This window comes from Poecilia reticulata, chromosome 18 (assembly GCF_904066995.2).
Source record: "Poecilia reticulata chromosome 18, P_reticulata-male-v2, whole genome shotgun sequence".
In the NCBI taxonomy this organism is placed as follows: Eukaryota; Metazoa; Chordata; class Actinopteri; order Cyprinodontiformes; family Poeciliidae; genus Poecilia; species Poecilia reticulata.
Window position 1 is genome coordinate 17,915,881 of NC_088847.1, and position 16,539 is coordinate 17,932,419.

General features: G+C 39.1%; 1 protein-coding gene across 6 annotated transcripts in view; it reads right to left on the bottom strand.

Annotated features, from left to right (window-relative positions):
* The window catches only part of adamtsl3 (ADAMTS-like 3), a 126,764-nt gene that overhangs the window by 14,828 nt on the left and 95,397 nt on the right, over positions 1-16,539 (bottom strand). For 4 of the 6 annotated variants that reach the window (XM_081598904.1, XM_008435860.3, XM_008435859.3 and 1 more), the window contains 12 exons: positions 14,613-14,658; positions 14,140-14,376; positions 11,785-11,911; positions 11,172-11,246; positions 9,347-9,504; positions 7,697-7,808; positions 7,090-7,228; positions 6,950-7,000; positions 6,656-6,860; positions 4,720-4,867; positions 4,545-4,629; positions 78-370 (listed from right to left, as the gene is read on the bottom strand). In XM_081598904.1, coding sequence (XP_081455030.1) covers positions 78-370; positions 4,545-4,629; positions 4,720-4,867; positions 6,656-6,860; positions 6,950-7,000; positions 7,090-7,228; positions 7,697-7,808; positions 9,347-9,504; positions 11,172-11,246; positions 11,785-11,911; positions 14,140-14,376; positions 14,613-14,658 — 1,676 coding nt within the window. Of the gene's footprint in view, positions 1-77; positions 371-4,540; positions 4,630-4,719; positions 4,868-6,655; positions 6,861-6,949; positions 7,001-7,089; positions 7,229-7,696; positions 7,809-9,346; positions 9,505-11,161; positions 11,247-11,784; positions 11,912-14,139; positions 14,377-14,612; positions 14,659-16,539 lie in introns of those variants that run through there. The other 2 variants (XM_008435861.3, XM_081598906.1) reach the window with 2 other exon arrangements.

The following is a 16,539-nucleotide window of genomic DNA, read 5'->3' on the forward strand; positions in this document are numbered from 1 at the left end:
CATTTGGTTAACAAAGTTTACTTTTTAATTTTTGTCCTGAGTCGTTGTGCATCTTGGAGACAAATTAAGATCCGTACCTCCTCCGCAGCTCTCTGAGCACTCGGTAAATCCCTCGTACTCCCAGTCGAGCAGGTCCCCGCCGCGTCGCGGCTCCTCCTCTTCTCCATTTTTGTCCCCGTGACCGAGCTCTCCCGAGCAGGGTTTGCGATAACACGGCTGGACCGAGTCGGGTTTTTCCCCCTCGCACTCGTCGTCGGGCAGGTCAGCGACGGTCTGGGAGAAAGACAGCAAAACCTGGCACTTGACCGTCCGCTGCTGGGTCCCAGCTCCGCACTTTCTGCTGCAGGGCTGCCAGGGACCAGGAACAAAGCTGCAGGAGGACAACACAGATGTAGAAAATGTAGAAAATATCTAACTTGTTTCCTTCGGAAATACCCGTGGTTCACGCTTGTGCTACTAAGTTTTAAAAAATGTAGCCCTGTTCTTGAGTGACATTGTCTAATATCCTCTTGGTTTTTCATATTTAAAAACACATGAGGGAGAGGAGAGGAAATCCTCAAACTCCAGTTTACGACAACTGGAGCTGATGTAGCAATATAAGTGTAAAACTGAACCCCACTTGGTCTTTAAATACATTTGGCTTTAGCAAAGTGTTGGGTTTGATTATACGCTTTCATCTGCTGGAAGATCAAGCAGACAAAAATAAATAAATAAATAAATTTTAAAAATCAGGCTACGAACTAAGCATCTATGTTTACATCCGGTGAACACAGAGATTTGTGCCATTTCATTTAAGCTTCATGGGATCAACCAGCAGCCGGGATACCTCTCTTTTGTTATATGGGTCTAAAATTAATTAATTTGTAACGACATCCACTTTTGAAAGCCGTCTAATAAGCACAGATATACATATAAAACCCGTCTTCACTCTGGAATTACAAGAAGACTGATCTGAGAAGTCGCTCTCGGTGCCAAGTGTTCATGTCTTTTATAATAAAGAAGATCAAACATCTTCTTTGTTAAGAGCCATGTGCTTCGACACAGACCATTTCCATAAACGTAACAGAAGCCGGCGCAATGCGATAACCCTGTCATTGATATCTATCGTAGCCATTAATCTTGTTGAAAAGGAGCCTTTTTAGTTTTAATTAGATTTCTCTCCGGAGTTATTTTTGGAGAGAAAACAAAAGCACTGCTGTGATTGAGAAGAAAAAGAAAGAAAAAAAAGTGAAACATTTACTGTAATGTCTACCCAAGCTGTTGTCTAATAATCTGTTGTGGTAGTTAAAAGTTTCTGTGAGCGTGTTTTTGCTACCGAGATCGTCTCGGAGTTGAGCGCGGACCAGACGAGGAAAACAGATTCCTCCTCACTAACCACAACTTCAGTGTCATTTTGCATAATTGTCATTTTGCCACCATGAGAATGATGTCACACCAGCGTTGAGTATGTTCTGATTGCAAGTTGGAAAACAGTCAGGTTTTGATTTGGTGTTAAACTGCTATATTAGCAAAACAAGCTTGTTCTACGTGTTCGAACGCAAACGGATCGGGTTAGTAAGTAGACACCGAATGCTACGGCTTAGTCTGTAGTCTATGCTAGCAGACGTCCTTGCATTTGGCGTTAAAAGAGAACACACCAGATAACAAACTTCCTACAGGCTTCCGGTTTGATCGTTCTCAGAGAAGAGTTATTTGAACTTCTTTAATAAATCTTCACTCTACAAACTCAAACTTGAGGTGGAGACTCGGAAATCCCTTCTTTTGTCTTGGGGAAACAATTGCATTGAGAACTGACGTGGCCCCGACCGGCATTTGGTGCTTCCTTTTATACTTTTTCATGGATATTGGTAAATTATAATGAGCTACATGCCAGGCTGTATCGTTGGTAGCATGTTTGCCTTGCAACAAGATTTTGGGTCTTTCTGCATGGAGTTTGCATGTTCTCCTCATGCATGCGTTACATGGGTTATCTTACAGCCCAAAAGCATGACTGCAAGGTTCATTGGTTCCTCTAAATTGTCCTTAGATGTGAGCATGTGTGTTTCTTTCAGTCCTGTGTATCCCTGTGTTGCCATTGTAACAAACTGGACATCTGTCCATTCTCCTTCTTTCCAAAGTTATTCTAAATTGCATTTAAATGTGGTGCTTGGCACAGCTACATCTGATTCGAGCTGCTATTCCTTTTCCCCACAAGAAAAGGTTTTAAATCCCAAGTTTTAATTTCTGGTTTACCTCAGAATACAGATTATTCAACTATTTCAGTGTGTATTTACACAACGGAAGGAGCTTCGGCTCGCGCGCAGGACTCCTCTCCCCCCCGCCCCCCATTCGACCGCAACACAAAAGCGCCACACTGTTTTATAAGATGCCTCAATAAAGAGCTCATAATAACAGTAAAGGCCGTCTCGTTACGAGCGTCCGGGGACTCGCGCTTGTTTGGACAAACGAACGAAATGAATCACTCGCAGTCGGAGCTTGGAACACGAACAACAGAGTCAACATGCGAGCTCGCAAAAATGTTTATCTTCATGGGCTGTTAAAGCACATCTGTCAGTTCAAAAACAATCCCGCATTCATTTGTGGCAGGAAACAACTGATTTTTTTTCCTTCTCTTTTTTTTTTTTTGTAATATCAGCCACGGCCACACGTTAATTACATCGATTAAACGTCCATCTTCAGAAATATTCTATAAACTGGTAGTAAAAATAATGTGTTTGGCCGGGGTACGGAGAACAAATCGGTTTCACTTTTCTCGTGCCAGGAGTAAGTCCAAAATAGGAATTTCCTTCTCCTTCTTCCTACATCCGTAACAAGGCCCCATGTGGTATGCAGATATTTTTGTTGGATTGTGAGCGACGGTGCATTATGCAGAGTTATTTATGAGCTTTTTGACAAAAGAAATGTGTTTTATATATACATATATACATATATATATATATTGCAACAGAGCAAAATCCCTCCTCCCTCCACTCGTCGCTCGATCCAGACGTGTCAACGTAAAAAATGCTCGAAACTTGTTGCTAATGTAACTCATGCTCAGCATCCACGTATTAATGCACGTTTGGGGGACAGAACATCTGGAAGATTGTGGGGTTTGCTGAGGTAATGCTGGAAGGAAGTGCAGGTTCTCAAAAACGATGTTTGTTCTCCTTCACTCTCGGTTTCCTCTCTTACCCCAAATAACCTCCAGTTACGTTCAAGACACACAGATTAGGAACCCAGGAGGTATTTGCAGTCGTGCGGGCGAAAGGTTCTGACGACTGCTCAGACACCGAGCTTGATGGAAATCGGCACTGACACGAACACAACAGTGATACTGTGGTGGTTTCATGGCGGCACCCAGACCTGTCCACTTCAATTTGACCTTCAGGTTGGTCTGTTGCTCTAAGCTCGGAAAATGTTGTTGAGACTGTGTGTGCCTTCGAAATTACTTCTGCTTTATTTTACCCCTGTGGAGAAATTTTATGTTACTAAAGTATATTTTTCTTTTAAGACGAGATCCTGACGGTTTTTTCGGCTTCTGAGCAAAACTGGAACCAGCAAATCTGAGCTTATAATCACACCTACAACCTTTTGGTCCAGTTCAGCCCACAAAAATGTTTGCAAATCTAGTCGTAGATTTGGAAGTTACTTTTCACATTTTATCTTTTTATTTGCATTTTATGTGACTGACCGACACTCAGTGGTGCATAATTGTTGAGTTTTGTTCAGTTTTTTTTTTTTTTTTTTTTTAACAAATAACTCCCTTAAAAGTGTGTTGTTCATTTGTATTTATGCTCCTTTAAGCATGTAGCCCCAAATAAAACCCAGTGCAGTCAAAATGCTTTCAGATGTGATCTGATTGGTAAATAGAGCCCAGCTGAGTATCATTTAATCTCAGCTGGTTTTCCAGGGCCAAAAAGGTTTTTACACGTTTGTCCTGTGAAAACCCGCTGCTTTTTTTCCCCAGAGTTCACTGTATTTTGCAATTATTTTTAAACTGTAAAATACAAATGTTCTTTTAGAGATTCAAATATTTCTTTTAAAACTGAAACTGTGGGAAAGGAAGGAAAAAGGTAGGACTCAAGGAAAGAAGGAAACAAGAAAGTAAATGAAAATGGAGTGAAAAAAGATAATGTATTGTCGATGCCACCATCTTTAAATGGCTGGAAATTGGCAACAATTGTAATTGTTGGCTTTACATTTATGAAAGTGTGAAGCCACCATGGTCAATGCAACTGACTTCAATGTTATGTTATGTTATGTTATGTTATGTTATGTTATGTTATGTTATGTTATGTTATGTTATGTTATGTTATGGGTGTTATATCGCCACATATAACATGAAGCCAACTGGAATGTCAACAATAAGATTCAACATGTATCTTATTAACTTTGTGTTGGTTTATCGCATAAAGTCAATACAAAAACACGCTGAAGTTCGCAGATGTGATGTGAGAAATTGTGAAATGATTCAAGGTGCATGGATACTTTTGCGAGAATCAAATGAAATTGTTCTGTAAAACCTCATTCAGCGTTTGCTCATGCTTATGGTCGGGACTTACGTTGGCTCCTCGGTCGCAGTCACTTCCTCCTCCAGCTCAATGGCCTGTTTCTGCCAGACAGGCTTCGCCTCAATAGGGAGTGTGTCTGGAGCAAATTGCACAGATCCGCTTAACATTGCGTGAAACCACAAAGAAAAAGGACAAAAGCTGCTCAGTGTAGTGCGACATTTCCCACCTATGGATTTGTAGCACGGCACTGCAACCAGACACTCCTCCTTGATGTGGGGTTTGGTGGTTGGGTTGCAGCCTCCGGCGTGGATCCCTCTGTGATCGATGCATAAAACCACCCTGTAGCGCAGACCCTGACCACAGGTCACTGTGCACTGGTGGTGACAGGTCACACAATTCTCTCTCAGTCCCACTTCACACAACTTTTACAGTCATGCTCATTTTCCTTTAGAATTTTTTTTCTTTTTAAATATCAGTCTGAAACTGAAGGGAAGCGAAGAGAGAATGCTTCCAAAATATCATCAAATCTCTCATCACGGGCAAACTTTATGGATCTTCTGCCAAAACAAGCACGTTGAAGGAAGAATGTGCTGCACAAACAGCATACCGGGTTTTTACAGGATCTGACTGCCAGGGGGTTGGCATGTTCCCGTTGAGAAAGAAAAAACTGGCAATCAGGAAGTTGCGTTGGACTTTTACCGTAGGGGTTCAGTTCAAGAAATAAACTTGGCCAAATTGGCCGGTGTGCGATGGCGCACGGAGCAACTGGTGTTAATGATGCAGCTCTTTTATACAAAGTAAAAATATTTGCATATTTGTTCCCAAGCAGTAATGAGTGTTTTTCTTACAATCAAAATGCAGCTTAAAACGAACCATCTGTTGTTCTAGAGAATTACTTACTGGCATAGTTTATTTATTTATTTATTATTACTATTTCTCTGTTTTCTTGTACTCGTTTACTTCTGCATTTACAGATGAAGCTCCCGTAGATGTAGTACATGGAAAGAGAATCACCTCCAGGCACTAACCAGGTCCAGAAAACATTTGACTGTATTTGGGGGAGAAATCACTGCACTGTAGAGTCCATTTAACAAAGCCCTGACACTAATTTGTCACTTCTAAAAGTTTAATGTCATTTGTGTCAACATCCCGCTGGATGCTGCATAGTAATATCTTCTGAGTAACCAGGTTCTGGTTCTGTTCTGGAGTCTACTGAGGAACATCTGGAGATGATGGTGCAAAAAAAAAATTATTCAAGAAAATAAATGAATCCTCTTTCGGAAACAACAACAAAAAAAGTTTTCTGAGCTGCTGTAATAGAGACCGCTACGGGACACCCTTCCTGTCATCAGTGTCGACAACAACTCTTTGAAGAGCCATGGGTAACATGACTCACAAAAAGATTTAATTTCTCTTTGGGATTAATGAATTATTTTTTACATTTAATTTGTGTACAAAAGCACAATTAAGACCAAGAAACACAGCAACTTTAACGTTTAAAGGTCCCTATACCGTTTAGTTAATTCCTACCAAAAGTGTACTTTTAGTTTTCAGGCATAAAAAGTTGAAAACCCCAATAAAAGAAACAAACCTGGTAACACTTTAGTTGAAGGGGTGTGAATAAGACTGTCATAAACATGGCATGGCAACAGCCATGAAATGAAGGAGTCCTCATGACAATTTATGACTGTTGTCATAAAGTGTCATTTGGTAAATAATGATGTTTTTAATGCAAAGTTGACACTTTTAATACAACTTTTAGAGCAACTTTGCATTAAAAGTGTCATTGTTTACAGAATGACACTTCATTACAACAGTCGTAAACATTTATAAAGACTCCTGCATGTTCATGACTGTTATGACATTTTTACACCCCATCAAAAAAGTGTTACCAGAAATGTTTATGAAAACTAAAATAAAAAATCAAGATATTTTGAAGAGTTTTCTCCCTTTTTTGTTAAAGCATAGTACAAGGGTGTTTTGGTTTCATAAAAAAAAAATACATAAGAAGTTGTATAAAAAAAAGAAGGTAAATCATGCCAAGAGGAATTTTCCTAAACATTCACAGAAAAACTACAATATTTTTGTGAAGATCCTGATTACAGACCAAGAAATGAGAAGGATTTTAGCATCATAGCAAAGAATTTAAAGGAGATACCTACAGGTGACCATTCCTGAGCCACCCAGGTTGGACAGCTGAAAGAGTTGCAGGGCTGCAGGATTGCTGTCTTTGGCGAATAGAGACACTTCCACTCTTCGGTGGGGGTGATGTTACCCTGCATGTCTTCCTCCACACACGTCACAGAGCGACTCTGGATGCCGCCGCCGCAGGAGGTGGAGCAGGCCGTCCAGGGGCTGCTCTCCCAGCTGGAGGGAGAAAACGTCAGACCTGATATAACGGAATAACGTGCTTCATGTCTTTGTGTTTATTTTGTCTTTTTGAACTGTAAACACACCGAGGCAGGGGGTGGTAGAGATCATACGGCATAATTTCTTTGTACCCATCACTGTGAAAAAGAGACGATGAAATAAACTGGATTATGCCGTTAATATTAACCAATTAATATCATTGTTAACCAAAGATCCAGAGCCCTACCTGTCCAAACAAGGCTCCATGTTGCACTCCTGCAGTTTGGGTTTGGGTTTAACATTTTCAGGGTAATAATGGCAATACTGGTCCACAACCACCCGACCAGTTCGTAGGTCATAGCACTCTGCAGACGTCAGCTGGTAACCTGTGGGTAAAGTTGTGAACAAAGTTCAAGAGAATTTAGTCAGACAATTATTAAACATTGAAAATGTCTCTATTGCTTTGCAAATTAATACAGATAAAAAAGTTAAACTACAGTCATTTCAAATAAAGCAAATAAATGTGAAGAAATGTCATCAAAAAATAAAAAATATATATAATAATCCATGTTAATGTTTGCATTATTTTCAGAAATTAAATACATTAAAACAAAATCAAAGTAACTTATAATAAACAGAATTATTAAAATATTTACCTAATCAAGTGTAAACATGAAACATTTCAATATCTGAAGACACACATTACAAAAACTCTAATAAATAGTTGTCATTAAATTAGGTAAACTAGTAAAAAAAATAAAATAAAAGTACATTAAATCAAAAGAATGAATATACATGAATATTTGGTTTTCTGTGTGATGCAACATAATTGATCAGAAATCAGCCAGGCTTGCCTCCACCACACGTGACAGAGCAAGGGAAGAAGTCCGTTTCCCTCCAGCGGTGAATGATGGGCTGATAGTAGATGTACTGGATCACACTGTCTGCAACACCGGTAAGCTGGATCTACAGAAAAGAAAAAGGAATTCATGAAATAAGTCACAGTCTCTATTTCTTCTCACTGTCCCTTCGAATAAAAACCAGAAAAAAATGTAACAGCTTTGTTCTATTTACATTCAAACTAAGTTTCTGCAGTCAATGATTGCATTCTGAGTAGATCGGGGTTTAATTTAAAAAGCTGCGGTTCAACATTTACAAAAAAATTAAATGTCACTTAAGAATATGGTTACAGGGTACCGACATGCACGGCTCTGCACCTGGGATACTAATAACGCACAACACAGTGCTTCAACACATGCTGTCCTTTTTACAGCAGGGGGAAGTAGTCAGGAGATTCATTTGCATTTCATGTCGAAGTGGTTCACACTGCTCCAATATCTTTCAATCTAAACACATGAAACCAGAGCTGCTTTGCCCCCTGCTAAACGCAGGGAGGTTCAGCCGGAGTTCGTAAATGGAAGCCTTATCTGGACCTACTGTGGAGGTTTTCATAAAAAAGGAGTTTGAGTAAAACTGCATAAGGACTGAGTGTTGCTTGGTTTTTAACAGTGTGAAGTTGTCAGAGATATTAGCTGAGAAAAGCATTTCAAGTCCTTTAACGGGTGTAGCACTTATTTTCCTTAGTTTTAAGCACAAGCTTGAGAGCTGATGGAACAATATTTTTAGTAAATAAACGCTTATTTACACACCCAGTGTTTCATTTTCAGCAAGACATGTCCTTCAGTTCTCCTCACTTTGGATTTTTCAATGCTACTGTTATAGTTCCTACACATAAATGTCACCAAACGTTGTCACAAAGAAGAAGAAGTTTGACTGGTATGCAGGAATAAATGGTTCAAAATAAAGTAAAGAAAACGCCACTTTGAAAATAAAATATGCGGCACATGGAACCATCCATTGTCAACTTGTTCAAATCTGTTGCATAAAATATTTTAGCGGGTTTTATTAACTACAGAGAAAGAAAAAAAATAATAAAAACAGGTGGTGACACTATGTCAAAAACTAACATTGTTAATGCCCTGTAGATTTTTTGAGATGCGTGATGGAAAAAACATTATATTCTAGACTTGTGAGAACATTGCAAACATATTCTTAATTTTCTTACATTTTGATCTGTGTTAACATTCTTTAAAAGATCAGGAAAAAGTCTAAGGGGACGTTAAGTTATGAGGATTGAGCTTCACGAGTCTCTAAAATATATCAAGTCGGTCAACTGCTTGTGTTAATTCATCGTATTATTTGTATTTTATGAGCATCTTCCACTGTTTTTTTTTTTGAAGTTATTGCAAACTGAATTATTTACATATTCATCACTGGGCCACACGTTTTAAAAATTTGGTTCTGATCAGACCATTCTGTGAGTTCTTTGCTATTTTTATCACTGGATGCATATTGTCACCTTCTTAAAATAATAGCCTAAGCCTGAAAAAAAATCCCCCCATCTTTTTTTTTGCTAAAAGATGATTTAGGCAAATTATTATTATTATTATTATTATTAGGCCATTATTTTAAGAAGATGATGATATATTAATGTAAGTTCTTGCCTTGACGGTGAAGTCCGCTCCCAGAGGACCAGTCATTCGGAGGATTTCTTTGTCTGAAAGCTTCTGAAAATCCAGGGTGGTGTTCTCCAAGTAGTACTGCCCCGATTGGTCCAACATCAGTTCAGTCTTTTCCCCCAGTAGAGTCTTACCCTCCACATCTGAAGATAAAACAAATCAGACAACTAAAACAAAACCGCAGGCGTCCGAGTTCAGGTGAGCCGTTGTTCTGCTCAAATACTTTCGTTCCTTTTTTTTGCTAAAATATCAGAACTTCATCATCATCATCATCAAACCCAGTAATTTCTCAGTGGGGTTTCATTATTACCGTGTCACCGTTCTTCAAACAAAACGAAGAAGGGAATAAAAAATGTGATTAAAACGTCCAGAGGCTTAACGGATCGCTTTGATTTAGGACGGACCACACACAGAGGTTTAGCCGGAGCCAGTTGCACACAATGAGCGCAGTCTGGTTTCGCTGTTTGAAAGCCAAGAGCAGCGGCGCAGCACTGCCAGCAGGATCACGAGCAAGATCCGCAAGGAGGCCACCGCTGCCGCGAGCTTCTGCCCTGTCTGACCCGACCTCAGCTATGACACCAGGCCTCTAAATCCCGCGTGAACGTTTAAAGAACGGCTGCAAACGAACAGAAGTATTTCAGTTCAAAAAGTGAAACTCATAATATAAAGATATATCCACTCAAGTAATTGTTCATGCTAATTTAGACGAGTACATCTGATGAAAACTCTAAACTTTACTGCTCAATTAAGACCATTAAAGTCTGACTGAAATGCTTCTTCTTTAGCGATGACCTGTAATTCCCTCCCCTCCTTGAGGACGGGGTCATGTCATCGATCTTCTCTGTGTGTGTACAGCCAACACTATAAACATACTGTCATAAAAATATTATTTAATTTGTATTTTGTAATAAATTAACAAAACTCTTTGTGAGAAACTTAAATTTGGGTTTTCGTTCGCTGTCATCCTTCATAATTAAAATATTTATGTCTTAAAATTATGTGTTTCAAGACATAAATACTTGAAATACTCCGTTTAAAATTGGTCTACTCAAAATACTGCTTTCGATTTGGATTAAACTACTCGAATAAATCCACTCTTTGTTGGTCTTCTAATTTATTGGAATTTACTGCAATGCTGTATTGTGTACCATTTTTAATCCGTCAAAAATATTTAAAGTTGTCGTCACAGCTACAACTTTAAATAGTTTCCAAAAACTATGCCGCAGCAACTCAACACCTGCAGAAATAAACCTATAATGACTCCTCCACTGCTATTTTAACCTGGAACATATGCTCTTTATTTCAATTTTCTGCTAAAATGCTAAAAAATCCATAAAAAGTTAAATAATTTGCCTTTTGTCAAACTGAAAAAAAATCAGATTTAATTTAACTTCACCAAAAAGTGAAACTATGACTACAGTGTTCATTTTACATCAAATTAGCGTTTCTAACACTTTCTAGTAAAGATTTTCCAAAATATATCTCCTTTTTTCATGCCTATCAAAACCTGAAAAACAGTAAAAACCCTGTTTGTACTTTCCTATACTTTTTCAGCGGAGCAGCTCTGAAATGAGCTGAGAGAATATTCTGTCTCTGAAGCCCTGAGAGCTGATACAAGATCTGTTTAGATTTTGTAAGGGGAAAAAAATGAATAACAAAACCATGTGTACTCATGTAAAAATATTAAGGAACATTTAAATTCTAACAAATAAATAACATTAAGTAGTGAAGATTCAAACATAAATCTAAAAACTGTTGGGTAGTTTGGGTAGTTTGGATGGAAGGGGACCCCAGACCTACCAGGACTTACACAAGTGATCCGGGCCTTTCAGGACCAGACGGACATGACGGCTCTGATAGGGAACGACGACCACAGTGTCCTCAGCTTGAGAGAGACAGATAAAAAAAAATTGGTTTAAGAAATATAAACAAACACACGTATAAATGTAAAAAAATATGTTAAATTCTTTTTAAACAAAGTGCAAAATAAATACGATTCTATACCAAAGGCAAGTGGAGCTAATTCAGCAAAAACATCAGTTGATGCAAAGATGATTTATTGTTGAATTTGAAGGTAATATTATTCATATATGAGTGGAAAAGCAGAGAATTGTGTAGCGGTCGCATTGAATTTAACAGCTTTTAAGCGTTCCTTGAACTAATCCGTTTTAAGGGAAAGCTGCTGTTTGTGTCAGATTTTTCTAACTGATTTTGGGCAAAAAAAACAAAACAAAAGTAACACTGAAAAACTTCCCAAAAACCATCTGCTTTTCTGAGAGCAACTCTGTTTGTGAAAAACTCGCCTGTGGACGTTTTTAACAATATTCGTTTAAGTTTGAACTACGCCTAAGTTTTATTTTTTATAGGAAAAAAACAAAAGTAACTTGCTTATTAGAGAAAAAGCAAGAATCAAGCATATTTACTGTTCCCTGAAGTATGCTGGGACTTGTAATGGCCTCGCACCAGCCTGCAGGACGAGCCGTCTCCATTGCAGATGCCGCAGTTATCTTCCTTCGCAGTGCTGCCCAGTTCATGATCACAGCCAACGATCTGCAGCACGGAAACAGACAGAAACATCTTGATGTCCTAAAGGACTGACTGGGTAACAGAAGTGATGATTTGGTTGTATTGTGTTAGGTAAGGCAAAATAATCTGATTTACAACGTAACCGAAAAAGACAATAAGATGTTAGACTGGCCTCAACCTGACTGCAACGCCTTTGTGGGATTTTAAAATATTCAAGAGTGTCTGGAAACTTCAATAAACTGAAGTGGCTTTGTAAAGAAGAGAGGGGCAAAATGTCCTTTTAATCACAAGAGGGAAGGGAAGGGAAGCTAACACAGGAAACGACTTCTTCAGCTTATTGCTGCTGAAGGAGCTTCTTCATCTCATCACTACTTTTGTGGATGTTTATTTGAGGCAGCAGCTGCGACAGCATCAAGTTCAGTTGAAAACGTCTCAGGAGGACAATAAAGTGTCCAGTAAATCACTTAGTGAGCTGTTGTGTCGCATCTTTCTCAAGAAACAATGTAATGAATTCAGAACAAAACCCTTTGGAGAAACTCCCAAGGAAAGCGTTCTTTTTTCTTTTTTTTTTAAACTTTGTAAGTCTCATGAAACAATCCAAACAAACCCCTCGGTGTGATGAATATTTATATCTAATCTTTGCTTCACTGCGATATCATCAAAGGTAATTTGCATCTCATTAAATTTTATCATGTTCTCTGCTTTTTCAAAAATATTTTTATTATTTCTCAACATCCACAAGCAGGCGTTGTTGATTGATGGAGTTTTTCACCATTTCTGTCAGTAACTCAAAACCAAAACCACTCTGTGTTTCTAAGCATTGTAAAACAGCGCACCACCAGACTGTGCGCCCATGCACACGAGCAGCACTGCAAGATGTTACTTCATTCATTCGACCGAGAAAAGAAAAAAAAAAAGTATTGTAAACCATTTCCTGGATGGTCGGTCAAAAGCCACATCTTTCAAATTATTCTCATTGGGTATTCATGTTTAAAACAGATGGCATATGATGTAACTCAGCCTTCTGTGCATTAGTCTTCTTGGATTTCTTCCTTTTTAAGATCATGTACTTGAATGCAGTGTAATCCGATGCCTTTTGAACCGCAGTGAAAATCCGTGCATGAAAAATCGATTGGTTGTTTAAGAAAGCAGTAGCTTACTACAAGCTCAAATTATCACTTCACCTGACTTAGCTCCTTTTTTTTTTTTTTTTTTCACGTGATCACACGTTTTTTTTATTTTGGGTTCACTTTGACATTTTGGAGGAATAAATATGCTTCGAATGGAAGCGATGATTGAAATGAACCATAGTCACCTAAGAAGAAACACACCCTCCCATTGTCGCTTCAGAAACAAGGATATAGCTGTTTGTGACGTTATGCCCCAGCCAACCATTTATCAAGTCAGCAAGAACCTCAAGGAGTTGAAGAGTGCAAAGAGTTTAGTTGCTGAAAAGAAAGTTTCTGGGTAGCCAAGAAAGTTCAGGAAGTGGAAAGACCGCCTCCTGAAGGTGATTTAACAAAGGCGTTGTGTTGTTACCAGTTGCTTGGGAATGGCAGCAGGCATGTCTGCACGGACTGTCGTGCAAAGACTTTTGGATGCTAGTCTAGTGTCAAAAATAAGCTAATTTCTCCAATAAATCTACAAAGATTGTTTGGGACGTCCATAATCAGGACTGTGGAAGAAAATGGTAAATGCAATCTAAACATTTGAAGCTCTGAAAATATTTATAATTGAACCACAGTATGTAGTAAAAGACTTGTTAAAAGAAATAATGAAACTAAACCAGTAAAGCTTGCGACTGTAGCTTTGATAAAGCTTTTCAATAGACCAGTTATGAAAAGCAAACATGTTTTTGAGAGCAAAACATTGCAGAATACCTACTCCGTAATAGATTATGTAACCCACTAGATATCTGTGTATAATAAAGGAAAAGAAAATCAGTGGAAGCAACTGAATGCACTGGCTATTATATCCATAATATACAAAAAGTAACAGGAAATAAATACACCTGGTTGGGTCCAACATGAGAACATTTGTAACATTTTCTTCACATGATATATGTTTGTGAATAATTAAACTCAAATTGACCAAAAGTCTTGATTTCCAATGTCAGATTTTACTTTCTTTTGAACTTTTTCACATGATCAACAGTCCCAGGTCCACAATTTGGAATTTAGCTAAATAAATACAAGTAAGCCAAAGCATTTCAGGACAAAAAGGCAGTCCAGCTCTCTGATGCTTCCTCTCACCTGGCAGACTCCGCTGATGCACATGTCCAAGGACTCGGTGTAACAGCGCGTTCCGTCCAGCACTTTGGGTGCCAGCTCCACCACAAAGCCCGAGCCTTTAGCTTTGCACTTGAGCGAACAAGGATTTTCTGGGTCATTGTAAACAGGCAGCCAGTCATGGAACTGACCCTGGTGTCGCACGTCTGCATGAGCTGAACACTGCTGAGCACGAAAGTCCCCGACGTCTGGCGGACAGTCCTAACGGAGACACCGAGGAAGGTTTTAAGCTGCTTACCATGGTCATAAACTATGTGATAAATATAATGAGGCAAGTATCTGTATAGCAATGTTTTCAGGTGAGCTCGGTCTGTTTTGCAACAAAATCACAGATGACAAACTCCACTTGTGTATGAAATTTTACATTTTCAATTTCCCAATCTTCAGTTTTTCCTTTTCCAAAGTAAAAGCAGATACATACATTGAGGTGAACTTACCACATTACTGCATGTGCGGTATTTGATATTCTGCCCTTCACAAGTTCTGTAGTAGACAAACACAAAAAAACTTTAAACTAACTCAGAGGGAAATTCACAATGCTTTTCAATCTATTATTGTATTTTATCTATCATGCAATCAATTTCTGCTTTCCAGTTTTGTATTTGGTCAGGTGGCCAGACTTTCACTGTCTGCACCTGTTTTAGAGCTCAGTGACCTAAAAGTGGTGTGGACACGGAGATGATGAAACAATAAGTGGGCAGTGAGAGAAATGTGGGTTAAACACAAGAGTGTTATTCTTTGGATAATCTTATCCAAATGAAAATACAGAGCATTGAGTGAACCTCGGCTTTGAAGATTCTGAATAAGCTGCCATCGGTCTTGCCGTACCAGTCCATAAACAAATCGCAGCTCCATAAATTAACAGCAATATACATACATTAGGAGAGCAGGGATAGTGGAGTCCTGCAGTCTGTGTCTGCTGAACAGATTAAAGCACTTTGGATCGTGACTCCCTCCAGTCTGTGGTGGTTCTGCCCAAACTATTGAGCTCACCACTTACTGAAACGTAGGATTCCTTTCTCGTCAAGGGATGATAAACCGCTGATGGTAACAATGATAGGCCAATCACCCGAGACCGCAGTGGAAACTGATTAGACGATATTCCTTTTGAGTTCGGAAACTTAAGAGGAATTTCACCGTCTTTGTTCCTTAGCTAATCAGAAATCATGATTGGAGACAACGTCTCGGAGTTGAGACTCGCACATGAGTGAAGGACTTGGGATTTTTTTTTTTTTTTTTTGCAGTGTTATTGCAGGGAGTGGATGTGGAGCGTGTGGCATGGCAAGAACATTAGAGCCTGTGACGAATCCAGACAGTCCCCTCTGCCAAGCCAAACAGGGCCTGAACCCAAACAAGAGACTTCCAAAGACCAAGAGATGAGAGACAGGTAGCAAAGATCAGTGTGGAAACTCACTCAGGGACCAGGAATATATAAACTAAACATAAAAAACGGTAAAGGCAATAAAACGAATTTCCCTTTTCATTTCCTTCTCGCACTGGAATCTCCAAAGTGGAGTTTAAACAGAAGTAGGCAGAGCCAGAAGTCCAGGGTTCATCTCGGTGTCATCACTGGTTTTGATGTCAGAATATTTGGGCTACATAACAGGTCATTTTACAGAATGTGAGTCTGGTATTTTATAAATAAATGCACACAACTGGAGAGCCAATTAGCGAGAAAACCAAGATGAAGAGCTGGACCGTTTTTCCAAGGCTTGATGTTGCTCCAACTTGTCCGTTTTGCTAGTTCCTGTCATCGCGGTAAAGGCATGCCTGTTGTTTTTCTGAAGTGAAGAGGAGCACATATGAGAGGTCGATGAAAATGTCAGAGGCTTGCCCCTTTTAAATTTTATTAAACCACCCAGCAGGTGAAGTCTCGTTGGCGGTTGCTGATGCTCCAAACAATCGGTTTCTGTTCAGGATCGACAACACTTCAGATAAGACGCTCCCTTACGTTAGTCGGGATGTGTTTTCTCTGCAATCCTCCCAAGATTATTAACCCCATTAAAAAAAAAGACTGAGTATCTTCTGTAAACAAAGGGACCTGTTGACAACAAAGCTTAGGCTTTTCGAGCAGAAAAGTGTCCAGACATTTCCCATGTAGACGAGGAGATCGGGAACTTTGTCCACTCAAGCTGCACGATGGATATAAACCATCCATTTTTAACCTCATAAAGATTTTTCTGGCCGATTAAACGTAAAATAATTAAAAAAAACATTAACCTACGTGTACCTCGTGACAAATACACGGCGCATTTATTTCTTGTAACCCAGCAATGCTTTGGTGTTCTGTGATGAAGAGCGCTGCGTGGAATGGCCTAATGAAGGCCAGATGATTAGTGTCCTAATCACCTCCAGGGGTATTTT